This window comes from Labeo rohita, chromosome 1 (assembly GCF_022985175.1).
Source record: "Labeo rohita strain BAU-BD-2019 chromosome 1, IGBB_LRoh.1.0, whole genome shotgun sequence".
NCBI lineage: Eukaryota > Metazoa > Chordata > Actinopteri > Cypriniformes > Cyprinidae > Labeo > Labeo rohita.
Genome location: NC_066869.1, coordinates 29,727,596 through 29,751,572, shown reverse-complemented (window position 1 = coordinate 29,751,572; position 23,977 = coordinate 29,727,596). Strand labels below are relative to the sequence as shown.

At 35.6% G+C, this 23,977-nt stretch overlaps 2 protein-coding genes across 2 annotated transcripts in view; one reads left to right on the top strand and one right to left on the bottom strand.

Moving 5' to 3' along the window:
* pcca (propionyl-CoA carboxylase subunit alpha) overlaps positions 1-7,679 on the top strand; it is a 58,351-nt gene extending 50,672 nt beyond the window's left edge. The window contains exons 21-23 of the mRNA XM_051111837.1: positions 1,839-1,979; positions 4,698-4,775; positions 6,951-7,679. Coding sequence (XP_050967794.1) covers positions 1,839-1,979; positions 4,698-4,775; positions 6,951-7,019 — 288 coding nt within the window. The 3' untranslated portion in view covers positions 7,020-7,679. The remainder of the gene's footprint in view (positions 1-1,838; positions 1,980-4,697; positions 4,776-6,950) is intronic.
* A 338-nt stretch (positions 7,680-8,017) lies between these two features.
* The window catches only part of marchf4a (membrane-associated ring finger (C3HC4) 4a), a 60,142-nt gene continuing 44,182 nt past the window's right edge, over positions 8,018-23,977 (bottom strand). Inside the window, exon 4 of the mRNA XM_051111849.1 lies at positions 8,018-9,247. Coding sequence (XP_050967806.1) covers positions 8,784-9,247 — 464 coding nt within the window. The 3' untranslated portion in view covers positions 8,018-8,783. The remainder of the gene's footprint in view (positions 9,248-23,977) is intronic.

Sequence of the window (23,977 nt, the reverse complement as noted above, 5' to 3'; positions counted from 1 at the left end):
TTAGAAAATATGTAAAGGTGTCAAACAGTGCCAGAAATTGTCTGCAAAGAATGGTTTTGATGCTTATACCAAACTATAATAGCTCATATTCATATGATTAGAAGAGAATGTTTTTAGTCCACGTTGCATTCGTATTTCAGTTCAAATGGAAAAAGTGGTCTGTGGCTGCTTGTTTGGTGCACACCAAGGTTCAGATGGCAGCATTCAGACATATTCAAATAAAGCAATCACACCACAGTCCATCTGAATCCAGTCAAAACTGCCAAGAATGAACACACTCATAAAGAGCTAGTGAAAAGGTATCTATATCTTGAGGATAGACAATCAGACCGCTGAAACAAGTTTTCAGAAACTTTTTCTGTATAATTTACGAAGCTTTTGCTTAGTTTGTCTTCTGTAAATGATGCTGTGAAAACGGCCCTGGAGGTATGACCCCTTTTGTAATCAAATATCCATCTCACAACCCCTCTCATCTCTCCATCCTGTAATGTCAGTGGCCTGTTCTTTATGTGACTGTATTAATTAGCTCTTCATTTGCTCTGCAGGCTGTTATGAGCTAATGGCTCTCCATTAGTGTCTGTATGGAGAGCAGGGGGTGGATGCTCTTGGCATGCTGCTGCTGCTACTGTGAGAGTGAGAGAGAGGTTGTGTGTGTGTTTGCGTTGGTAATCATTAAATTGACAAAACTACTTTTCATTCATTGAGCCATGCGGAGGGCCAGGCTTCATTCGTCTGTTAATTGAATTAGACTGGGCACTGACAGAGCCTTTCATCTGTCTGAGACACACAAAGAAAAATAAACCGTTAGCTCCCCAGCATGTGACTGGATACAGATTTGTACTGCCATCTAAAGGGGTAGATAGGAAGCTCTGGAGAAAACCATGAGGTTTCACATGAGTAACATGCACTCTCAAACCATTTCTGAGAAATTTGTTGTGAGCTGTGACATAAAAATTGGGAAAAAATAGAGCCTTCAAAAAAGAACAAAAAGCTGGTAAAATATTTGCTGTAATATAATGAAATATTGGGCATACCATTTAGAAGATTGGGGTCAGTAAGATATTTTTTTATTTCTTAAAAGAAATGCAACACTTTTATTCAGCGATAAGCATCAAATATGCCAGTAAAGACCAAAAATAAATATTTTTTTAAATATAAATGTTTTTCTTTTAAAATGTATATTCAACAAAGAATCCTAAATATACATTTTATATATGTTTTTATATACATATATATATATATATATATATATATTTCTTTTTTACAAGAACTGCTAAAAATTAGCAATTCCAAACACAAGAATGGCTGATGATGAGGGTGTCTGGAAACAAAGTTGTGTTTATAAAACACTCAGCTGTTACAATGAGTACCTAAGAAGATGAATTACTCCTGTGGATTTACTAAAATGTATGAGATTTTAAAAATCAGTTAAAGGTGGCTAAGGCAAGACAATTAAATATACATGGGCACAATGCATGGGTACGTTCTGCAGCATCTACAAGTATCTGAAAGCCCTGCGAGGAAGTAATTTTACACAATTTTCTTGGATATGCAATCTTTCAAGGCTTCTGTGATATCATTTAAATGAGCCTACAGGTCTGTTATTGAATTATCATTGATCTTGGTCTGAATAAGATATAATGTGGACTAGACTGCTAAAAAAACTTAATCCAAGCAAAACAAAAAAAAAAAAAAAAAAATGGGCGAAATGCGTTTGTGCATGGGTATGATGTTAATCTTTTAAGGATGTCTGTTGTTCATTTGGTTGTTTGTATCTTCATAGTATTCTTTAATTTAAGATATCTGTCTAACCCTTTCTCTCTGTTTCATGTTTTCAGTTTAAGGTGCGGGTGCTGAGTAAACTGGCAGCATCTCTCAGTAAGCACATGCCAGAGAAGGTTCCAGAAGACACCAGTAGTATCCTCCGCTCTCCCATGCCAGGATCTGTGGTAGCTGTGTCCGTTAAACCAGGAGATAATGTAAGTCAGTTACTGGAAATATTGCAAATACACTGCACAATCAGTAGAACGATTTTTCTCCCCATTTTCCAGTTTAACACATGGATTCAAATTGAATGTGGATTGTTTAAAAGTAGGGCTGCCCCCTAATAGTCGACTAATCATTAGTTGACAAGAAGAGGCTTGGTTGACCAAATTTTTCATAGTCACTTAGTCGCAAAAAAAAAAAAAAAAATACACAGGAAGTGGCGAAGTCGTGCAGGCAGGCCGTTAATGGCTGGTCTATGTGGTAATACATCGGACATGACATCCAAATGCTTGTCTATCATTCGTCAATCTCAAATATGACTTTTCATCTGAAAGATGTATGTAGTATCAACTTTGCATGGCCACTCAATCTAACATTAACCTAGAAAAATGTGCGCTATTGAAGTGTCTGTGTGGAGTGTGGAAGCTGAATAGTATTATGCTCACTGCATGACAGATAGAGGCACCAGTGCGGTCACTTGCTCTTAAAATACTCTGTCATTTTTGGTCATACAGATAATAGTAATACATCTTTCGAATCTGCAAAGACTTTACGTTTATTTGTGTGCACTCAAAATAACAGTGAAACGTGCTTTTGTAAAATAATTAAAGCAAACAGGCTGCGCTTTCTGCCGTCTCGGTCTCTGAACTTGAGCGTGAAACTCCGAAAGTCTATGTACACTTGCCTTACAGACATGTCTTCCTTTAAATGGACCAATTAAAATAGAAAACAAATATTCTCAGATTACATAATCTGTTTGAAACATGCGTACAGGCACATCCAGTACTGCGGAGATGACGAGTCATTGTCGCCGACTTCATCTCTTAAGCCGAAAAAACAAAGAAAGTGCTAGTTTATCAATAAATTATTAAAACGTGCTGTAGCAAGCTTTTTTTTCATGTGCTTAAGCACTTTTTAGGCTGTGTACGCAATTAAAGGCTCATTATTATGATATATATGGTTTATTAATAAACATACGACTAATAGTTGACTAATGCTTAAAATGAATGACTACTAGTTAACCAGAAAAATCTTTAAGCAAAGGCAACCCTATTTAAAAGTCTCTGGGTAATATGTTGCAAGTAATTATACTTTTAAGGAAGCTGACCATTAAATATTTCATAAAAAGAGTCAGATAGTACTGAAATTCCAGTCGCTTAGAAATAAGATGAAAAAGGATAGATTGGTACTAGCAATAAATGTGGTATGTAAGTACAACTTGTGTTAGTTTAGAAAAATGGCACTTTTCAGCCATCCACTGGACTGGAGTATAAAGCACTAGATAGCACACAGAAAACTTAAACACGTATGGATAAATGGCATTTCCAGTGAAATCTGCCTGGAGAATTCTAGAATAATAATTATTACACACACAAAAAAAATTCTGTTACGTTTTATTTAGTTTTTAATAAATACAATTTTGACCTTGACAGTTGTAACTATGGCAACATCCGCCCCAAGACCACTTCACAAACACCGCCTCATTATTTCGTTTTCTTGTTTTGGTCAACGAAAATGAAGAGACATTTTAGCATAGTTTTTATTTTGTAAACCACATTTAGTCTCGTTTTTATTTGTCAACAATATTGCATTATACATTTAATTATAGTCATCGTCACATGACCAGCATTTACGTTGCGTTTCGTCTCGTTTCCGTCGTGATAAAGGTTTATTGACGATGATATTTAGTCATAATTTTCATTGACAAAAGCAACACTACTACTAACGTGCTAGTTAGCAAGTTCAGCGACTAAATGCAGCTAAAGTAAACAGGCTCGTCACTCCACAGAGTAGAGAGGGGCGGGGTGAGCAGAGCTCATTCGCATTTAAAGGAACAATCCATCAGAATGGGATGGTTTTTGCAGCTCATTTTGACCAGGTAAAAAGAGTGTTTGTTTTTTTTTACACTACCATTGAGAATTTTTAACCAAAGTATATTATAGACTTTTCATTAAGACCCTAAAGAATCACATCAACTTGTAGAAAATGAGCATCCGATGACCCCTTTAAATAACGTGATGTACATTAAGATGAAATCATTTCTAAAGCTGACAGTGCATTTGAGTATGTCAAAATGTCTGTGTGTGTTTCTGTCAACTTGAATTGAATGTGTCCTGACTCAGTTTGTTAATGACTTATATATAATGCACAGACCGACTGGCTCCTGCTAATACATCTGAACCCTTCCAGTAAAACATCTCATTCACTCAGCAACGTCACACACACAAGAGCACTGCAATGAAGAGCTCTCACACTGATTAGTCACCACCACACACTCACTCGGCAGTGACGTTCACACCACCTGATTTCGGCACTTCTGTATAGATACAGACAGAAATGAGTCCTTGTGGATGGAGGGAAACAGCAATTCCTCAGTGCTCGCCTATTTCCATAATCCATTTCCCTAATGGAGAGTTTGATAGATATAAACAGAGGTTTCTTTTATTGATTTTGCTCTCGTGTTACAGTGAGCCTTGTGCGTTTGTTAACTGTTATGACTCTTCTAATGCATGTGCCTTTATGAAATGATATTACAATATTCCCCTGCTCTTTGTGCTGAGGGCGGTTTAAGTACTAGACCTGCATGAGTCAATGAAATAATAAATATGTGGAGGGAAGATATTCCGTGAGTCATGTGTTTCAAGAAGTTATCAGAAAGTACTTATTGTGGAAAAGCTGTTGTGCTTCATTCGTTCATTGGTGTTCTGAAGGTTGCAGAGGGACAGGAGATCTGTGTGATCGAAGCTATGAAGATGCAGAACAGCATGACCGCAGCAAAGACAGCCAAGGTGAGCTCACACACACACACACACATACATAAGTTGATATATAATCCTCCTCAGTACTCTGTGCATCATAAATCGATATGACATAAAGAACACACTCTTCCACATAGCTACATTACGGTGAGAGAGAGAGAGAGAGAAAGAGAGACAGCGAGGGGCCGCGGTCCATTATCCACACTTGTATTCTGACCAGACCACTTAGCTACTGTAAAAAGTCTCTCCCTCCTTGTAAGACGGCTAAAACCAGATTATGGTGTTTATGGTTCTTTTGATGGATGGAGAGATATTTTATTGTACTTCATGTCAGGATTGTTATATTCAACTAAAACTAAAACCATTAAAAACATTTCATATGAAACATTGGTAACACTTTAGTATAAGTTGTAATACTTCTACAGCATTTATTCATCTTAGTTTGTTATTTTCAGCATTTACTAATGCATTATTAAAATCACAAGTTGTGTTTGTTAGCATTAGTTAATGCACTGTGAACTAACGTGAACAATGACTGACTGTATTTTTATTAACTAACAATAACAAAGATTAATAAATAGTGTAATACATATATTATCTACTGTTAGTTCATTCTAGTTAATACATTAACTAATGTTAACACCTTAATTGTAAAGTGTTACAAAAATATTTTTTTCAGCTAGTTGGCAAGACATTTCTAATTTTAACTTCATTTGAGTGATGTACACTACCAGTACACTACCAGTTCTTTTTATTCAATTTTTTTTTATAGATATTATTGTTTTACTGTTTAATAGATTAAACAGTAAAATTTTGAAATATTGTTAAACTATTCAAATTTACTATTTAAATTAGTATTTAAAATAACTGTTTTCTATTTGAACATGTTTTAAAATGTTATTTATTCCTGTGATTTTTAAAGCTGAATTTTTAGCATCATTACTCCAGTCATATGATTCTTCAGAAATCATTCTAATATTCTGATTTGCTGCTCAAAAAAACATTTATTATTATTATGTTGAAAACAGCTGGGGAGAATTTTCTTTTAGGTTTCTTTGATGTATAGAAAGTTCAGAAGAACAGCATCTATCTAAAATTGAAATCTTCTTGTCTTTATCATCACTTTTGATCAATGTAATGCATGCTAAATAAAAGTATTAAAAGAAGTATTAATTTCTATAAAAAGTAGCATTCATGTCTAATAATTATATTGACTCCAAGTAGCGTATAATGTTGTTTTATTTCAGATAAATGCCGATCTTTCTATTTATCAAAGAATCCTAAAAAATGTACTCAACTGTTTTAATTATTATTATTATTATTATTACTAATAATAATAATAATAATAATAATAATAAATGTTTCTTTGCATATTACAATGATTTCTGAAGCATCATGTGATTGGAGTAATGATGCTAAAAATTCAGCTGCAAAATCATAGGAATAAATTACGTTTTAAAATATATTCAGATAGAAAGCAGTTATTTTAAATAGTAAAAATATTTCACAATAGTACTGCTTTTGCTGTATTTGGATCAAATAAATGCAGGCTTTTTGAGCAGAAGAGACTCTTTTAAAAAATATTGTAATTTGTTGACAAAAAATGAATAAAAATGACAAACTTAAATGGAAATGCAAAATATAGAAATATAACAAATTAAAAATATTAATAAAAACTATAAAAGTATCTCAGTGATACTAAAATAATGCAGCATTTGTGTGTACAGAAAGAAAGTAAGAAAGAAAAAAAGAATGAATAAAAGAAAGAATGAAAGAAAGAAAGAAAGAAAAAGAAAAAAGCGAAAAAGAAAAAGAAAGAAAGAAAAAAGAAAAAAAGAACAAAGAAAGAAAAATAAAAAAAGAAAGCGAAAAAGATAGAAAAAGAAAGTGGGGAAAAAAAAAGAAAGAAACTACTTAATTATTCTAGTGGCCAGAAGAGTTCCTCTGATGGAAGAATCACCCGTATACATTTGTAAAGGAAGATCTGTACAGAAATAAATTCAGGTGGTTGAAATTATATTTCTCATGCGATTTTAATTAAGCAGTGTTTTCTGTCTTTCTTAATATGGAAGCATTACTTTCTTGTTAAATGACTTTTTCCATTGTTTCTCTGGGAAGCTTCCTGTGTCCATTATGTTTGATTGACATCATTTTTCAGATGTAGAATGGTTGGACTTTCCTAATATAATGTGTGTTAATGTTCAGGTGAAGAGTGTGCACTGTAAAGCTGGAGATACAGTCGGAGAGGGCGATCTACTGGTGGAACTGGAGTAACAGATCATCTGCAGGTTCTGAGAAGATCATCAGTCGCTGCGGATGAGCAAACAAAGACACTATAGAATAGATGGAACATTCCTCCATTTGTTATTTTACCCTCCGTTTTTTACATTACGATGATAATGTATCCATCTCCCTGGAATTTTGCTGGATTCCAGTAAGGGAAATGTCAAAACACTTACATTCTCTCGTGCCTTGGTCCTCCTTTGGAGGTTTTCTCATTTCACATGGATCCACAATTCGACATCAGCAGCAGCGACTGAGTTTGAACACATCGTTAAATCCAGTCAATGAAAGCTGTGGACACTCCCTCCCTGTTTCTCTCTTTATATTCTCTGTGAACATTTATCATTGTTTAGATGAAGTGCTGTGAATTTTTTGCATTGCTGCAACTCATTTTTAATTATTAGGTTATATTATGGAATGATTTTTCTGCTCAATGATTATTCAAACATAATATAGGCCTATTCACTCTTCATCTACAAATCACTTATCTATTAAGCGTTTCATCAGAAACTGTACCTCATTTCTGTCATCAAATGCATTAAACAAATTGTGATCAAGTTCTTAGATCTGCAGGTGCACTGTTGAAACAGTTTCTCCATCTCTTTCTAAAATTGAGAAATCCAGATGAGCGGACCATCAACAGAAGGAGAAGGCAGATATGATTACTCAGAAACTAACAGACAGCTGTGGTCAGGCATGGATGAGGCACTGGTGCTGTTTCCTGTTTTGTAGCACTGATCCACTTAGATCCACTTTCTGTCTGTATTTGTTTTGAGAAAAAAAAAAAAAAAAATTAAGTGTTATAATAAAAATGGGATTAATGTAAACATTTCAAGTGCTCTTGATTGCTTGAAGCCCTAGGCTTGAAAAGGAAATGCGTAAAATGCATTACTGAAATGAATGATTTGATTGAATGCTGTGTGGCAGCAGAGATTATTCAGAAGAGAAACAGACACATACAACAGTTAAACCAGTTTGATTTGTTTTTTTTTTTCTTTTTTAATGTAGCAACCTTTTTCTCTCACAAATTTAACAAATGTAAACAAAATAAGTCAGTTGAACAAGAAGAATTTGCCTCAAATTGGGCCACATTTTGTAGTTTTTGAAAGTGTTTGCTGCAAGTTGTCTCCACTGTAACGTGGTTTCCTGTTATTGATGTACAAGACTGTCAAAACCAGAGAGGATTGATTTTGCTAAAAAACATACTGCCTGCGAATGTAAACACTATAGTTTGATCCTTCAATACCCAGAATTAAACACGCTTTTTCTCGCAAGTGCCGTATTGACATTAATAATAGAATTTGATCTGAAAATACAACATGTAAAATTAGTGTGACGTTGCGTGTTTTACATATAAACACGTTTGTTCTCCACTCTGAGCTATTTGAGTTCAGCAGTGGCTGCGTTGTAGAAACTGGATTGCATTGTTATGGTTGTGCTTCGGAACAGTCACAGTTTTGACTGTGGCCTTGAGCTGAGAATAAACTCATTACACACGCGCACGCACACACTCTCCACTGACCTTTGACCTTAGTCACTAGCTCGCAATTGAAGCTTTATGGCCGTAATCTTTCCTCTAGCCACCGTGAGAGAATTTGCTTCCTTGGTTTATTCAATACTGTAAAAACTAGAAAAACAAACGCCTTAAACCCGGACAGCACTGCACTGGGTCGTCGTGTAACACTGTTTAATTCTCCTCAGTGAATTCTTTCTTTTAAATACGTTGCATGCAGAGATTCACCCTTAAACTAGGCCTCACACTGTAGTGACTCTCATGACCAGTTCGCGGTTGCTATTGCTGGTCTGTCCGCGTGGCTCCTGGGGCCTCAGGTGGTGGCTGAGGAGATGAAGGATGTTGTAAGCACAGTGGTGGTCTGGCAGCGAGGGCTGCCCATTGCTGGGCTCAGATGAGTCCTGCGGCTCTGTCGTGGCACCTGCTGCCAACGGGACGGAGTTTGTGGTGGGGGTTGCGGTGCCCGCCGCGGCTGCTGCAGCTGCAGCCATGAGGGAGGACGTGGAGGTGGAGGCTTCGCCTTCCGTGCCGGTCGGCCCCATTCGGTGCGTCAACGGCAGAGAGAGGGTCCGGAATGTGGCACCGGTCTTCTGATGCTCCTCATTGTCTTTGACCTTGTCGTAGTTTAAGACTTTCCACTGCTGATTAACAGCCTGCCAGCGGTTAAAGATGCGAAATACGGAGGGACCTTCGTGGACAATCAGAGCTGAAAGAGAAGGAAAGATGGATTTGCTAAGTGAGGGATAATGTACAGTCAGTCAGCGTCATGAACAAATGGGTCTGCCTAGGAAGCGATTCCATTTGCTGAAAGACTTTTTAATGGGTACTTGAAGGAAATAAATACTTTTATTCAGCAAGGGTGCATTCATTTGATCAAAATTGACAGGAAGGACATTTTAAATAAATGCTCTTCAATGAACTTTTATTTATCCTGAATAAAAGTATCACAGTTTTCACAAAAATATGACGCAACAGTTTTTAAGATTGATAATTATAGGAAATGTTTTTTTGCAGCAAATGAGCGTATAAGAATGAATTCTGAAGGATCATGTGAGTAATGACTGCTGAAAATTAGCATCACAGGAATAAATTCCATTTTACAGTATACCTACATATTTTAAATTGTTAATGTTTCACACTTACTGTATTTGTGATCAAATAAATACAGCCTTGCTGAGCAGAAGAGACTTCTTTCAAAAACATTAAAGGGATAGTTCCCAAAATTCTGTCATTAATTACTCACCCTCATGTCGTTTCCAAACCTGTAAGATCTTAGTTTATCTTCATTTTTTTTTTTTTTTGATGAAATCAAAGAGCTTTCTGACCCTGCATACACAGAAACGGAACTACCACATTCAAAGACTGACACAAAGGAGAAGAAATTGTGGATTAAAGTCGTTACCTTTGTTTTCTTTGCGCATAAATGATATTCTCATAGCTTCGTAAAATGAAGGCTGAACCACTGATGTCACATGGACTATTTTAACAATGTTCTTCCCTACTACCTTTCTGGGCCTTGAACGTGATACTTGCATTGCTGTCTATAAAGGGTCAAAAAGCTCTCGGATTTCATCGAAAATATCTCAATTTGTGTTCTGAAGATGAACGAAGGTCTTACAGGTTTGGAATGACATGAGGGTGAGTAATAAATGACAGAATTGATATTTTTTTGGGTGAACTATCCCTTTAAAATAATCTTATTAAACTCACAGTTTGGACAGTAGTGTATAGTAATTATAAGCTTAAATCTTCTGCTTAGAATTTTTTATTTTTTATTTTTTTTAAACTACAGTTGGTACCCTAATATGCAAGATGGTGACAGCTGAGTTATGTTTCTTTAAAACTTAAACGATTGGTTCACTTCCAGAATCCAAACTCAATTTACTTACCCCCATTTTATCCAAGATGTTCATGTCTTTCTTTTATCAGTTGAAAATAAATTAAGGTTTTTGAAGAAAACATTCCAAGATTTGTCTCCATATCACTATATACTTCAGTAGAAGCCAATGGATTGAAGGTCCAAATTGCAGTTCAATGCAACTTCAAAGGACTCCACTAGGGATGTCACAATTCTCAATATAATATCGAACCGTTCGGTACGACATCCACGGTTCAATATGCGCATGTGAATTGCGTGAATTGTGAATCGGTTTTGCATTTAAATAACTTTCTTGTTTTATTTCTCTCAGAATTTGCTGTATGTGTGCCTGCAATTTCACGTGATGAAATGAGGAAACACTTCCCCACTTATATTTGAAAAGGCAGCACACACAGAGCACCTTCCATTCTTTTCTAAACCTGTTGTCCACCAAAAGTTATAAAAACAAAAGTTATAAAAAAACATTAAAACTTGTTTTTAATTCACAACATCAGTTGAGTGTTTGAAATAACTTTCTTAATGTGATCTGATGTGGATTCTTATCACAGAATGAGGCAGACAATAAATTCTATACTCGTATTCTATGTTTGTCGATTAGCAATGGCTTATGAAAATACACGAGATGGCTTGAAGAACACAGATAAATCATATATTACTGCAGACGAGTGTTTATTGTCCTTACATTTCATTATTCAAAACGTTTAACCTTGTGTCTTGTTTTTATTTAGCTACAGCAATAGCCATGCCTTTATCCATATTAGAGAAGCTGGAATGGAACGTCATTAGTGATACTTCTTTGATACATATATGGATTTTCTGCACGAGGGCACCCTCTGGCGTCCAGTATGAATGAAACCCATTCTATTTTGCGTAAAAATCGAAAAAAATAATACAATAAGACATATACCAAACCATGTTTTTTCCAGTGTACAGAGGTTTAAGGGAGTATTTTGTTAATTTGTTGCAAAAAAACAAAACAAAACACTGAAGTGGCAAGACATCAGAACCTAACCGAAAAACGTGGTTAAAAACCGAGGTACATATTGAACCACGGACTAACTGTATTGTTGCATCCCTAGGCTCCACACAATCCCAGCCAAGGAATAACATTCTTATCTAGAAAAACAATCGATCATTTTCTTTAAAAAAAAAAAAAAAAAAAAAAAAGTATATATTTTTTAAAAAGTTAAAAAAAATACTTTTTAACCACCTCATCTTGCACTAGCTCTGTGATACACATCAGTGACTTCACGCATTATGTAATCATGTTGGAAAGTTCACGCACAGTTAGTTATACGTCTGTGTACTTCGGTTCAAAAAGATAGTGTAGGGTAAAAAAAAAAAGTCCCATCTCATTTTTTCCTCCAACTTCAAAATCATCCAACATTGTTGTTTTATTTTTTTTTTTAAAAAAGACCATTTGACAATTTGCATGTTCGCTTTGTCTGTACTTCTGTCTATGTCACACGTGACCTTTCCAATGTGGCTACGTAATGTGTGAAGTCAAGCTAGCAAAAGATGAGCATTTGTGTTTAAAAAGTATATATATATTTATTTTTTTAGAAAATGACCGATCGTTTGCTAGATAAGACCCTTATTCCTTAGCTGGGATCATGTAGAGCCCTTTGAAGCTGGATTGAAAATTTGGACCTTCAACTCATTGGCTCCCACTGAAGTCCACTATATGGAGAAAAATCTTGGAATGTTTTCCTCAAAAACCTTAATTTTTTTTCAGCTGAAGAAAGAAAGACATCTTGGATGACATGGTGGTGAGTAAATTATCAGGAAATGTTTATTCTGGAAGTGAACTAATCCTTTAAGAGTCGATTGTCTGATACATGAGACATAAAAGGAAGGCTGGTTTCATATGTCAGATGTAAAACCAGGGTTAATTAACCAGAATCAGAATCATGTGTATCGTGTCAAAGAGCCATGTAATAACTAGCTAGTTACTCTCATACTAATACACATGAGCTTTACGCATAAAGCTTTATACACAGAGTTCTACTCTATTTCAAAAAACACTGAATACTTGTACTTTTACTCGATTACATTTCCCAAGCTACATAATTATACTTTTTACTCCTCCCAATTAATTTAGCTCTCCAAAGTGCAAATTTCACAGGTCATCATGACATTTTACAAGTCAAGTGAATTAACATTTAAGTAACATTTAACTACATGCTTATTCAAAATGACTACTTCAGCAAACAGTGCACCACTTTTCTGTATTTAATTACTTTTGGCATTTCATAACCTTTTGTCTCCAGTGCAATTCTGCTATTAGTAAACAGGGTGTGTCTTGCCGCTACAAGGTTAATACAGACATTTTCCCTACACTTACAGAAAACCTTTTACTTCAGCATTTTAATCGCAACATTTAAAATCTCAGTGCACAGTGAAGAACAGGTGTTTTGGAAAGTGTTGAGGTGTCATCAATGTGATTTCTTTCTACTTTTACACCTCCGGCTCAGTTTAACTCACACCATTGTATTTGTTTCTTCAGAGGTTCAAATAAAAAGACAGCGGTGATTTGCATTAATATTTTATGTGACACTGGGTTCCCCCCTGAATATCTACAAGAACTCTACACTTCTTTTTACACACAAGCCAGACTGCTACTATCTTTTGCCTATTTCGATTTTCACTCTCTGAGCTCTGATGACAGTGAAGCTCCCTTTTTTTTACAGAGCACTTCTCTGCGAATGTTAGATTACGAAGGCTTGTTTCTAGTGGAGTTGAAAGCGATCTCGGATGGCTGTGAAAGGCTAGTGCCCTCCCTTGAGCCCTGAGGTTCTGCTCTCACTCTAGCTGCTCCAGAATCAATGAGACAGACCACTAACAGACGTTATCACTGTACACTGCAGACCACTAAAACAAGCAGCGTGTGAGAAGGTAATAATAACCCACAGTTTTCAATCGACTTTTCTTCAAGAGCCCAAGCCAAAGCCCTGGTGCTGAGAAAACCATATGCACTTGAAATGCACCGAATTTGTTTCAGCATTTATATGTCATCATTCACATCTGTTTGGTTAAATGTGGGGAAAAGCACTAATTTTGGAGTTGATGCTGTAGTGGTTACTATTATTAGCTTTATTGGAACAGATAACTGAAGTTTCAGTAGACCGAACAAAATTAATGTATCCACAGTGGCATTTATATGCAGCAAATGCGTACGAGTTGAAATTAGGTTGTGGAGGAGTTTATTAACGTTCCAGTAACATGAAGATGCCTACTGCTGCTGCAACCTGTTTTTCCAGACTCTCTCTTTCTCTCTGTCACTCTCCCCCAGTTGGACTGCACATCCTCTCATTACAAGGAGAGAATGTGAGACGTGTATTGATTTAACACACACACACTGACAAACACACATTTTCCTTGAGCTGAGAGGATAGCTGAAGGAAATTCTCAGGGCAAAGCTTGAATTTTTATCAGCAGTTTATTCTGCTGTAGTGTGGGGTTTTTTTTGGCTCCCAACCAGTCCCACAGTGGATGGGAACAGGACTTAACTGTGAAAAGCCATTTTGCCACCTGTCTCTTCTCTTAGCTTCACTCTCAATCTTTCCCTCGTTATCCTTGCTTTTTTTTGTCCCCGTAGGGTTTTCCTTCAAATAAATCTATGTTATGGCAGATGATTTTAAACCAATTACTATAATTAGGCACAAAATTTCAATATTAAACCAAAAGCTATATAAACATGACCTCAACACCTAAGTAATATTAAATTGAACTACAATACCTTGGGTATTAGTGATAAGAATATATTGCAAATTAGTAATGAAACTCCTTTGAAAGATTTTTTTATTATATTTTTTTATTATTATTATCATTATTCTTATTATTCACTCTCAGAAATAAAGGTACAAAACCTTTTTAAAAGGTACACTTTTGTACCTTGTAGGTACTAATATGTACTAATATGTATCTTTTGTTCACTTCCAGAACAAAAATTTACAGATAATTTACTCACCCCCTTGTCATCCAAGATGTTCATGTCTTTCTTTCTTCAGTCGATAAGAAATTATGTTTCTTGAGGCAAAAATTCAGGAATTATCTCCATATAATGGACTTCAGTGGTGCCCCCAAGTTTGAACTTTCATAAATGCAGTTTAAATGCAGCGTCAAATGGCTCCAAACGATCCCAGCCGAGGAAGAAGGGTATTATTTAGCAAAACGATCAGTCATTTTCGAAACAAATGACCGATTTATATACTTTTTAACCTCAAATGCTCGTCTTGTCTAAGTCTGCGTGAACTCTGAAAAATCTTGTTTTCTTCCCCAACTTCAAAATTGTCCTACATCGCTGCAGAAGTGTTTACAAAGTGAACGTGTAAAGAAGATTTTTTTTAAAAAAAGGGTAAAGCAGCGATGTTGACGCTGAAGAAGAAAACGAGACGGGAGTTTTTCGACATACCCTAAATGTATTGACCCGGATTACACAGATTACACATGCGCATCATAGAGACGAGACAAGATGAGCATTTGAGGTTAAAAAGTATATAAATTGTCAATTTGTTTAGAAAATGATTGATTGTATCGCTAGATAAGACCCTTTTTACTTGGCTGGGATCATTTAGAGCCATTTGAAGTTGCATTTAAACTGCATTTTGGAAGTTTGAACTTTGGGGCACCACTGAAGTCCACTATATGAAGAACATTCCTGAAATGTTTTCCTCAAGAAACAATTTCTTATCAACTAAAGAAAGAAAGACATGAACATCTTGGATGACAAGGGGGTGAGTAAATTATCTGCAAATTTTTCTTCTGGAAGTGAACTTCTCCTTTAAGGTATCAATATGGACCCTTTAGGTACAACGGTGTACCTACAACTATCCTAGTTGTATATGACTTCCAATCAGAGTTATACTTAAAAATGTCCTGGCTCTTCCATAATGTCATTCTTTTATAATGGCAGTGAAGAGGTATTATTTTTTATACAACTCTGATTATATTCGTCTGAATGAAGAAAGTCATATACACCTAGGATGCCTTGAGGGTGAGTAAATCATGGGGTAATTTTAATTTTTGGGTGAACTATCCCTTTAAGATGTATCATTTATGTTTTATTGTGTGACACAATATGTGGACTTTACTTGCACTTTTAGCAAATTCACGGAAACCCTTTTGTAATAGTTTGAGTAGCCAAGAATCAGCAATCTCCGTGTAAAACTGATTGGGCAGAGCAAATCGTAAATCGTAGAAACTTGGAGGGATGGTAGTACTCAAACCATCTACAACGTAACCAAGGCTCGCCCCTATCTGCATGATGGGGTGAGCCAGCGATCAAAAGTACAAAATCATCCTCATCATAACTCCTAAACCGTTCGTTGCAGGCTAAAATGTCTTATGTCATTGGAATCCTTGGCTCATGTTGGACGAAACGTTGTGGTATTTTGCATCTTTTGAAAAAACTAATTTTGCTAACTAGTACTAAGGAACCAAACCAGTGCAGGAAGATTCTCTGGAGATTGAATATCAATAATTATCTATAACTTTTGACTCTCCGTCAAGGGCCGCCAAAATGTTTGAAAGGGGCAGGGCTGCCTTTACTAAAATGGCTATAACTTTTGAACTGAATGAGATATCTTCGCCAAACTCACAAGAAGTATGTATAAGCTGAATTTGAGGTTACGTGAAAAAACATTGCGGTGCTTGGCCACTTAATGGGAAAAAACACATAAACAGCCATAACTATGCACCTGTTTGTCCTGTCGACATCAAATTGGTACTTACTGTCTTGGTCCAAAGTGCCACAAGTGGCTATGAGGACATTTGCGTATATCAAAAAAACAAAAAAAACTGGCCGCCATAGGCCGATGAAGTTTGAGAACCTATTAGACAAGGTTAACAGAGTTTGATCGGAACAAAACTCAATGGGCCTGTTTGACTCATGGCCCTAAAAGTCTGCGAGAAATTTGAAAGAATCAGATACTGGGGGTGTAAGGGTGTAAACGATTGTATATTGCACAGTTTTTTACACATACGCACATTTCTATTATACGACAGACCTCCTCATTCCGAACAACTTTGCCTCTAGAACCACTGTTGTTAATCAAACTGTTGTTAAATGATTGAGAAAATGTAAAAAACCTACTTTCGTAAACTAATTTTAGGTTTTTCACTCAATCTGGGGAAAAAAGTATTGCAGTACAATTCTCTGGACTCTCTAGGTCAATAATTAACAAAACAAATGTTGAAATTTACCCTTTGGGAAGCTATAATGGGATCATTTAGAAAAGGGGCCTGTCCAAATATTCCCAAAAGCCTATAAAGCCTAAAGGAAAACTCAAAGCTTCACTAAACCTGCTGAGCACATGCGACAGGTGATTCTTAACAAGCATGCAAAGTTTTAGAGAGATCGGACCACAGCTCATAAACAAACAAACAAACAAAAAATCTATGCTAAATGACCTGGATTTGCCTAAAATGATTTTTTCATTCATTGATTTAGGTTGTTACAGTTCTGATAAATAATATCTTGAGCACAGCCTTTTTCATATGCGCTTAAATGACTTAAGGCACTTGAACCCCAGTAATCGTGGCTTGCAGCGTAATTTCTACATTGATATTTGACAGAAATATGCAGAATTCTGTGGAATAGATTTTAAACATGATAAAAAACTTAAACGGAGACAATAGTACATTTTTATTGGTAACTGAAACCATCAGCAATTATCTAAAACACTGTATAAACACACACTTTGGATAAAAACATCGCTAATGGAAGAAATGTGATTCATTGTTTGAAATACTCTTAGAAGACGTGGTGCCCCCTTCCTGTCTGGAGTGGAAATAATAAAAGGCTAATGCTATTCCCAGTGATAGTGTTTTCAATGAAACGATTGCCTTTAGGCATTATCTCCACTTAATCAGACAGAATGGACTCTTGTTCTGTCTCCTTCCCAATCTGGCTGCTTATTGAGACAGAGCGATACATCACGGTGAGAAACTCTTGAGGAGCTCTGCCATTGATCTACAGCACACGCACGCACAAATGGATGAGCCACTAAAACAATCCCGACATCACTATTGTTCAGCCCTGTACTGTTCACCTTCTCTCTTTTCTCTTGCAGTAACGATTACCCAAGATAGCGCTGCTCTGAAAAAGACCTCATTATTCCCTCTGAGCCACTAGAGAGGCGAAACAGCCATTCCACTTCAGGTTCTACAGCTTTGTGATGCCCATTTATACTGCAGGCGCTTGGCAGGAGATATTTTACATTCCAGCTGTCATCTGTGGATGGCTGCAGTTGTTGATGCTTTTGCTGTAATTTCCATTTGACTTTATGTCCGATCTATGAGCTGTCTAAACCTCGTACATCAAACTGCAGTGCAAGTGCTCTGTCCAATACCTGTGCATCTATTCAGATGGTTACACTCATACAGCAGCAGAAACTCATACTGCAAGCAAAAAAGGTCCATATTCTAATGTCAATAGATGACTGAACCAAGCTTGACAGACTCACTAAACCTGATGCAAAATCTGCATGAGGATATTTCACTCTTATTCAAAATTACATGTTGCGTTGATTACTATTAAAATTACTGGATTTTGTTCGCAAAAATTGCCTAAACAATGGTAAATGTGACCGCCTTTACTCAAACTAGGCTAATTCGTTTATAAGCAAGTCTACAAAAGCCGTCATCTAGCTTAATTCAGTTCTGTTTTTTTTCTCATCCAGTGGTGTTGGACAGTGCTGTCATATCATTTAATTGCTGAAAGTTAAAGGGATAGTTCACCCAAAAAATAAAATTACCCCATGATTTACTCACCCTCAAGCTGACTTTCTTCTTTCAGACTAATACAATTTGAGACATTTTAAAAAATGTCCTGGCTCTTCCGCACTTTGTAATAATAGTGAAGGGCTGGTAATATTCAATAGTCCAATAGAAGTCCAATAAAGTACATCCATTTACCATAAAAAAGTGCTCTACACGCCCCTGGGGGATTAATTATGATGACGCATTAGTGCCTCGTAAAAAAAAATGTACATGTATGTGTATATATATATATGTGTATATATATATATATATATATAAGATTACGAGATTAAAGTCAAAATATTTTGAAAATAATGTTAAAATTGCAAGAATAAAGTCACAATATTATGAGAAAAAAAGTCATCATAATTTTACTGGGATAAGGACATTTTAAGGACTCGTGAAAACAGCTTAATATCAAGAACTGATATGATATTTAGCCTATTAACAGACTGAACAGAAACAACTTTTTATCTTAACATCAGCTCACACACCCAATCGACATTCCTTTGGGGGGTACCATAGGTCTCTTACTGAACCCTTTTTAATGCTACAAACATATGTGGGATAATAGTAGAAATCATACCATGTGTCATACTCGCAGGGACAGTATGCTTGGAAATAATGTCTTCAGTTGCATTCGTTATTTGTAGTGCGCCAGCCCCCCAATAATAGAATAAGCTTTGTGCTTTTGGTACTATTAATATAAAACAAAGTCTCAGCTTTCGAAATCTGTTTCATGGCGAAATACAAACAATGTATGTACAATAAAACATTCCAGTGGTTGAAGTGGACTCCAATTCGTTAACATAAATTACATTGTTGTCTATTGTCTGAGGTATATAACATTAAGTGACTATTCATAAGATGTTTTATTCATGGTATAATACAGTAAATGATTGGACATAATTATTAACGTCTTCTATTCATTATTTGGATAGGCAATAGGCTATTTATACACTCTTAAAAATAAAGGTGTTTTAAAAGGTTCTTCACAGCAATGCCATAGAAGAACCATTTTTGTTCCACAAAGAACTATTCAGTCAAAGATTCGTTAAAGAACCATCTCTTTCTTACATTTTTATAATCTGAAAAACCTTCTTTCGCCACAAAGAACCTTTTGTGAAACAGAAAGGTTGTACAAATGTTAAAGGTTCTTTATGAAACCATTTAGACAGAAAAGGTTCTTCTATGGCGTCGTGAAGCACCTTTATTTTTAAGACTGTAATCTCAAAAGATTATAACTTTAATATCGTAATTGCTTTGAATTAATTCTTGTAATTTTGACTTTATTCTCAAAATATTTTGACTTTATTCTCGAAACATTTCGACTTTATTCTTGTCATTTCAACTTTATTCTCTAAATATTTAAACTTTATTCTTGTAATATTTTGACTTTATTCTCGTAGTATTTCGACTTTATTCTCGTAGTATTTTGACTTTATAGTCATAACATTTCGATTTTATTCTCATAATTATGACTTTATTCTCATAATCGTAGTTCTCGTAATCAAAGTGTGATTTAGATTGGGACACATCACACTGGCATTTGGTGGGAAAGAGTTGTAATCTGTTCAGAAGGTAGGAGAACATGAAGCTAGAGCTGCCATTTAGCCAGTAGCAGACAATCGGCTTATAGTGGGTTTAAGCACAATGACCGTCCTTCTTGATAAAACTGGGCAAAGGCTTCAGCTGGTCCTGGAATGCCACAATCATAGCTGGCCATGGGGATCTGCCTGGTGGGGGGTTATCTGTTCTGAGGTTCTGACCCAAAAACACACTATGAACAGAATCCATTTTGGCCAGACTCTGGTTTGAACAAAGCATTCGACCCAAGTGTAAAAAGCAAGTGTGTGACTTTCAAATTATCCTGCTTCTACACAGCTTACATAAGCAGTTTCATTGTATGAATGTTCTGAATGTGTATGAATGAGTAGCCAAAGATGAGGCCCTTTTCTAATCTTGCAGTAGCTGTAAATAATGCCTATAACAGTGACAGCAATTTGTGTCAAAAATAGTGACACTATAATGCTGGAAAGTCTCATTATAGTTAACATGACGTTATTTGATACACAAGCTCCACAGAGACACAAATTCATCCATTATCCGACAGTGGCTTGGAATTCTTGAGTGTAAAGCAGGGACCCAAACCACAAAACTGATGAAGGTTCTGATGGAAGACAGCAACTGCAATGCTCATAAGTTGCCAGTACCCCACAGGAATATGTGAAATAAACACGTCAAGTGCGTGTGTGTGTGTGTAGACCTGCCATGCAGTAACCCTGTATGATGTGAAAATTAGTTTTCCAGTGTGATTCCTTTTACCTAGTACAGCTTAACCAAATATTATAAATATAAATTCAGGTGTGAGTAAAGTAAATTTGAAGTCGGCTTTTCTATAAAATGTATTTATTACTCTGGTTAGGGGGCAGTCGTAGCCTAATGGTTAGAGAGTTGGACTTGTAACATGAAGGTTTTTCCTTTTTTACTGGTTTATAACTTAACTGTATTTGAAGGAAAACATTTTGCACTCTGGCTTGTGACTGACTGCTGTATTCTGATGCTGTGTAGTAGTTCTCTAGTTACTGGTATCTCTCATGTCTCAACTTTTTATCTCACAATTCAGACTTTTTTTCCTCAGAACTGCGTGATATAAACTCCCAATTGCAAGTTATAAATGCAGAGTTGTGTTTATTTCTCGCAATTTAATTTTTTTCTCACAAATGGGAGTTTATATCTCACAATTCAGACTTTTTTTTCTCGCAAATGTGAGTTTATATCTCACAATTCAGACTTTGCTTCCTGCAATAGCGAGTTTATATCTCACAATTCTTACTTTTTTACTCGCAAATGCAAGTTTAAATCTCACAATTCTGACTTTTTCTTAGAATTGTGAGATATAGACAATTCTGAGTAATAAAGTCCAATTTTGAGGGAGGAAAAAGGACTGATACGTTCTTAGAATTGCAAGTTTATTTCTAAGAATTACAAGTTTATGTCTCGCAATTTTATACCTCACAATTGCTCACTTTATACCTCACAATTGCCAGTTTATATCTCACACTTCTGACTTTGTTTCTTGCAACTGCAAGTTTATATTTCACAGTTCTGACTTTTTTCTCGCAATAGCGAGTTTATATCTCGCAATTCTTACTTTTTTTAAGGGGGGAAAAAAGGACTGATATGTTCTTAGAATTGCAAGTTTATTTCTCAGAATTACAAGTTTATGTCTCGCAATTTTATACCTCACAGTTGCTCACTTTATACCTCACAACTGCCAGTATATATCTCATAGTTCAGATTTTTTTCTCGCAGTAGCGAGTTTATATCTCGCAATTCTTACTTTTTTTCTCACAAATGCAAGTTTAAATCTCTGACTTTTTCTTAGAATTGTGAGATACAGACTCACAATTCTGAGTAATAAAGTTCAATTTTGAGGGGGAAAAAGGACTAATATGTTCTCAGAATTGCGAGTTTATTTCTCAGAATTACGAGTTTATATTTTGCAATTTTATACCTCACAATTGCCAGTTTATATCTCACAACTCTGACTTTATAACTCGCAACTGTGTTTATATCTCATAATTCTGAGAAAAAAGTCAGAATTGCGAGTTCGTATCACACAATTCTGAGAAAAAGTCAGACCTACGAGATGTAAACTCGCAATTGCAGAAAAAATTTAGGAATGTGAGATAAAAAGTTGCAAATACCTTTTTTTCCAACTTTTTATTCAGTAGCAAAAACAGGCTTCCATAGTTTTTGGCTGCATAACTAAATAAAAAATAAAATTGTTAATAAAACATTGAAAAGTCTTGAATCTATCATCAAAAATTTTCACTTGGGGCTAAAAAAATTCTGCACTGTGATCAAGAGAGTCACTCGAATTCGCAGTGTTGACAATGTATGTGAATAAAAGCTCAAATCTGTTTATCATAAAGTGATCATGTCTCTTCAGAAAATGTTATTTAAATGGCTCAATTCTTATGGATTACTTTTACAATGCCTTTATGTACTTTTTGAAGCTCGAAAATGTTGATTACAAGAACTTTCAATGCATGGACACACATTAAAATATCTTAAAATATAGAATATTAAAAATAACTTCAGTTGTGTACCAAAGACAAACAAAAGTCTAAGGGGTTTGGAATGACATGAGGTTGAGTAAATGATGACAGACTTCATTTCCGAGTGAACTAACCCACAATTAACCTCACATTTCTGTATTTTATCTCTGCTGTTCTCTATTACCTCAGGAAAAGTGTTAGTTAACTGTTTCGTTTTTTTTTTTTTTTTTTTTTTTTTTTTATTAGTGCTGCTCTAGTTTTTGCTGCAGCATTCACAAACCCCCATCTTCCCTGAAAGTGGTTTTGTTACAGCAATGCAACTCTGACTGTTCAGCTGATGCTTAATTGAAACACAATTTTATCATTTAATTAGGAGCACATTTCCTCTGAGAGACAAAAGACAGATACAATGTGTGTGCGTGTGTTATTTATTGCCTCAATTGTATCCAGATCGTGAGGGAGCAGCAGTGTGTGTTTTCTTTTATAGCGATCACTCCTTAAGCTGGCCTGATTAGACTCTCTCTTATTGTCTTGTCTTTCCTCCAGAGATCAAACTCAGCATATCCTTCCACCAGTGTGACAATGTATTACATTTCATAAAAAGTCCTAAATATTTTGTCTGTTCACTTCCAAATTACATACTGCAATCGTTAAATCTTTCTTAGAAATGTCTGAACTGCAAACAGGGTGAATTTCAATCAAAGTGCACCCTACTCCCTATGACGGGCAGAGCATTTGAAGGCCATTACTGTCATATGTGTGCTTTCAGAACACACTACACAAATCTGTATATTGCTAAACCTTCATTTTAAATGGGAATGCTAATGTAGCAGCAAAATTACTTTTAACTGACTGTTGTAAAAAATACACTTTCGCATCAAATATTGGCTCTTTTTAACTCTAATTCTTCTGATAGTCTTCTGGGTGCTTGCGAACAATTGAGCATTTCAAAATCCAGGGTAAAATCATATAAGTGGCAAACAAACTAAATACTTCCTTGAAGGGATGATTGTCTGTAAACTGTAATAGCCTTATGAAAGAGCTCTTTGTGAAGTAATTCACTTGAAGTTACATTCCAAATGAGAGTGAGCAAGTAATGAAAGTACCATTTAGAACAGAGAGCAATGGAGTACTGCAAGTAAAAAAAATCCATTAATTTTCTCAATAGAGAAATACAGCTTTCAAGACAGGCTGACTATTAATAGATGGTATGGGCTTGTTAGGTGATGACGTAATGCACACCAACGAATGCTGTTTCTGGGTCCAAGCCTCAACTCAATTCATTTGAGAATACCATCTCAGCAGCCGTTAATGAGCACTGTTTATTCATATTAAACATTTAAGCTAAACGTTTTCAAATTCATGGTGTATACTACAGTCTCCCTGCTGACATCATCCCAAACACAAATAATTTTTATATTTATTTATATTTATATTTTCATTGTCTGGCTGTCTGGGATTTCCGTATTAAGTTAATGAGTAGGATTATAATTTTTTTGGTTGCACTATATTACATTGTTAGTGTATAAATAGCACCGTTTTTTGTTTTCTTGTGGCATCTGATAGAGCGTTTGGACATGGAAGCGGTGATGTGACATCAGACTTACCAAGCGAATATACTTCTGTTAAGTCCTAACTCATAAGTTTTGTTTTGTTTTAATTTAATGAAAATGAAGAAAAAAACTAAATTCCAGATAAAGCACTACAATGCCAATGAATCCTAAAGAAAGAG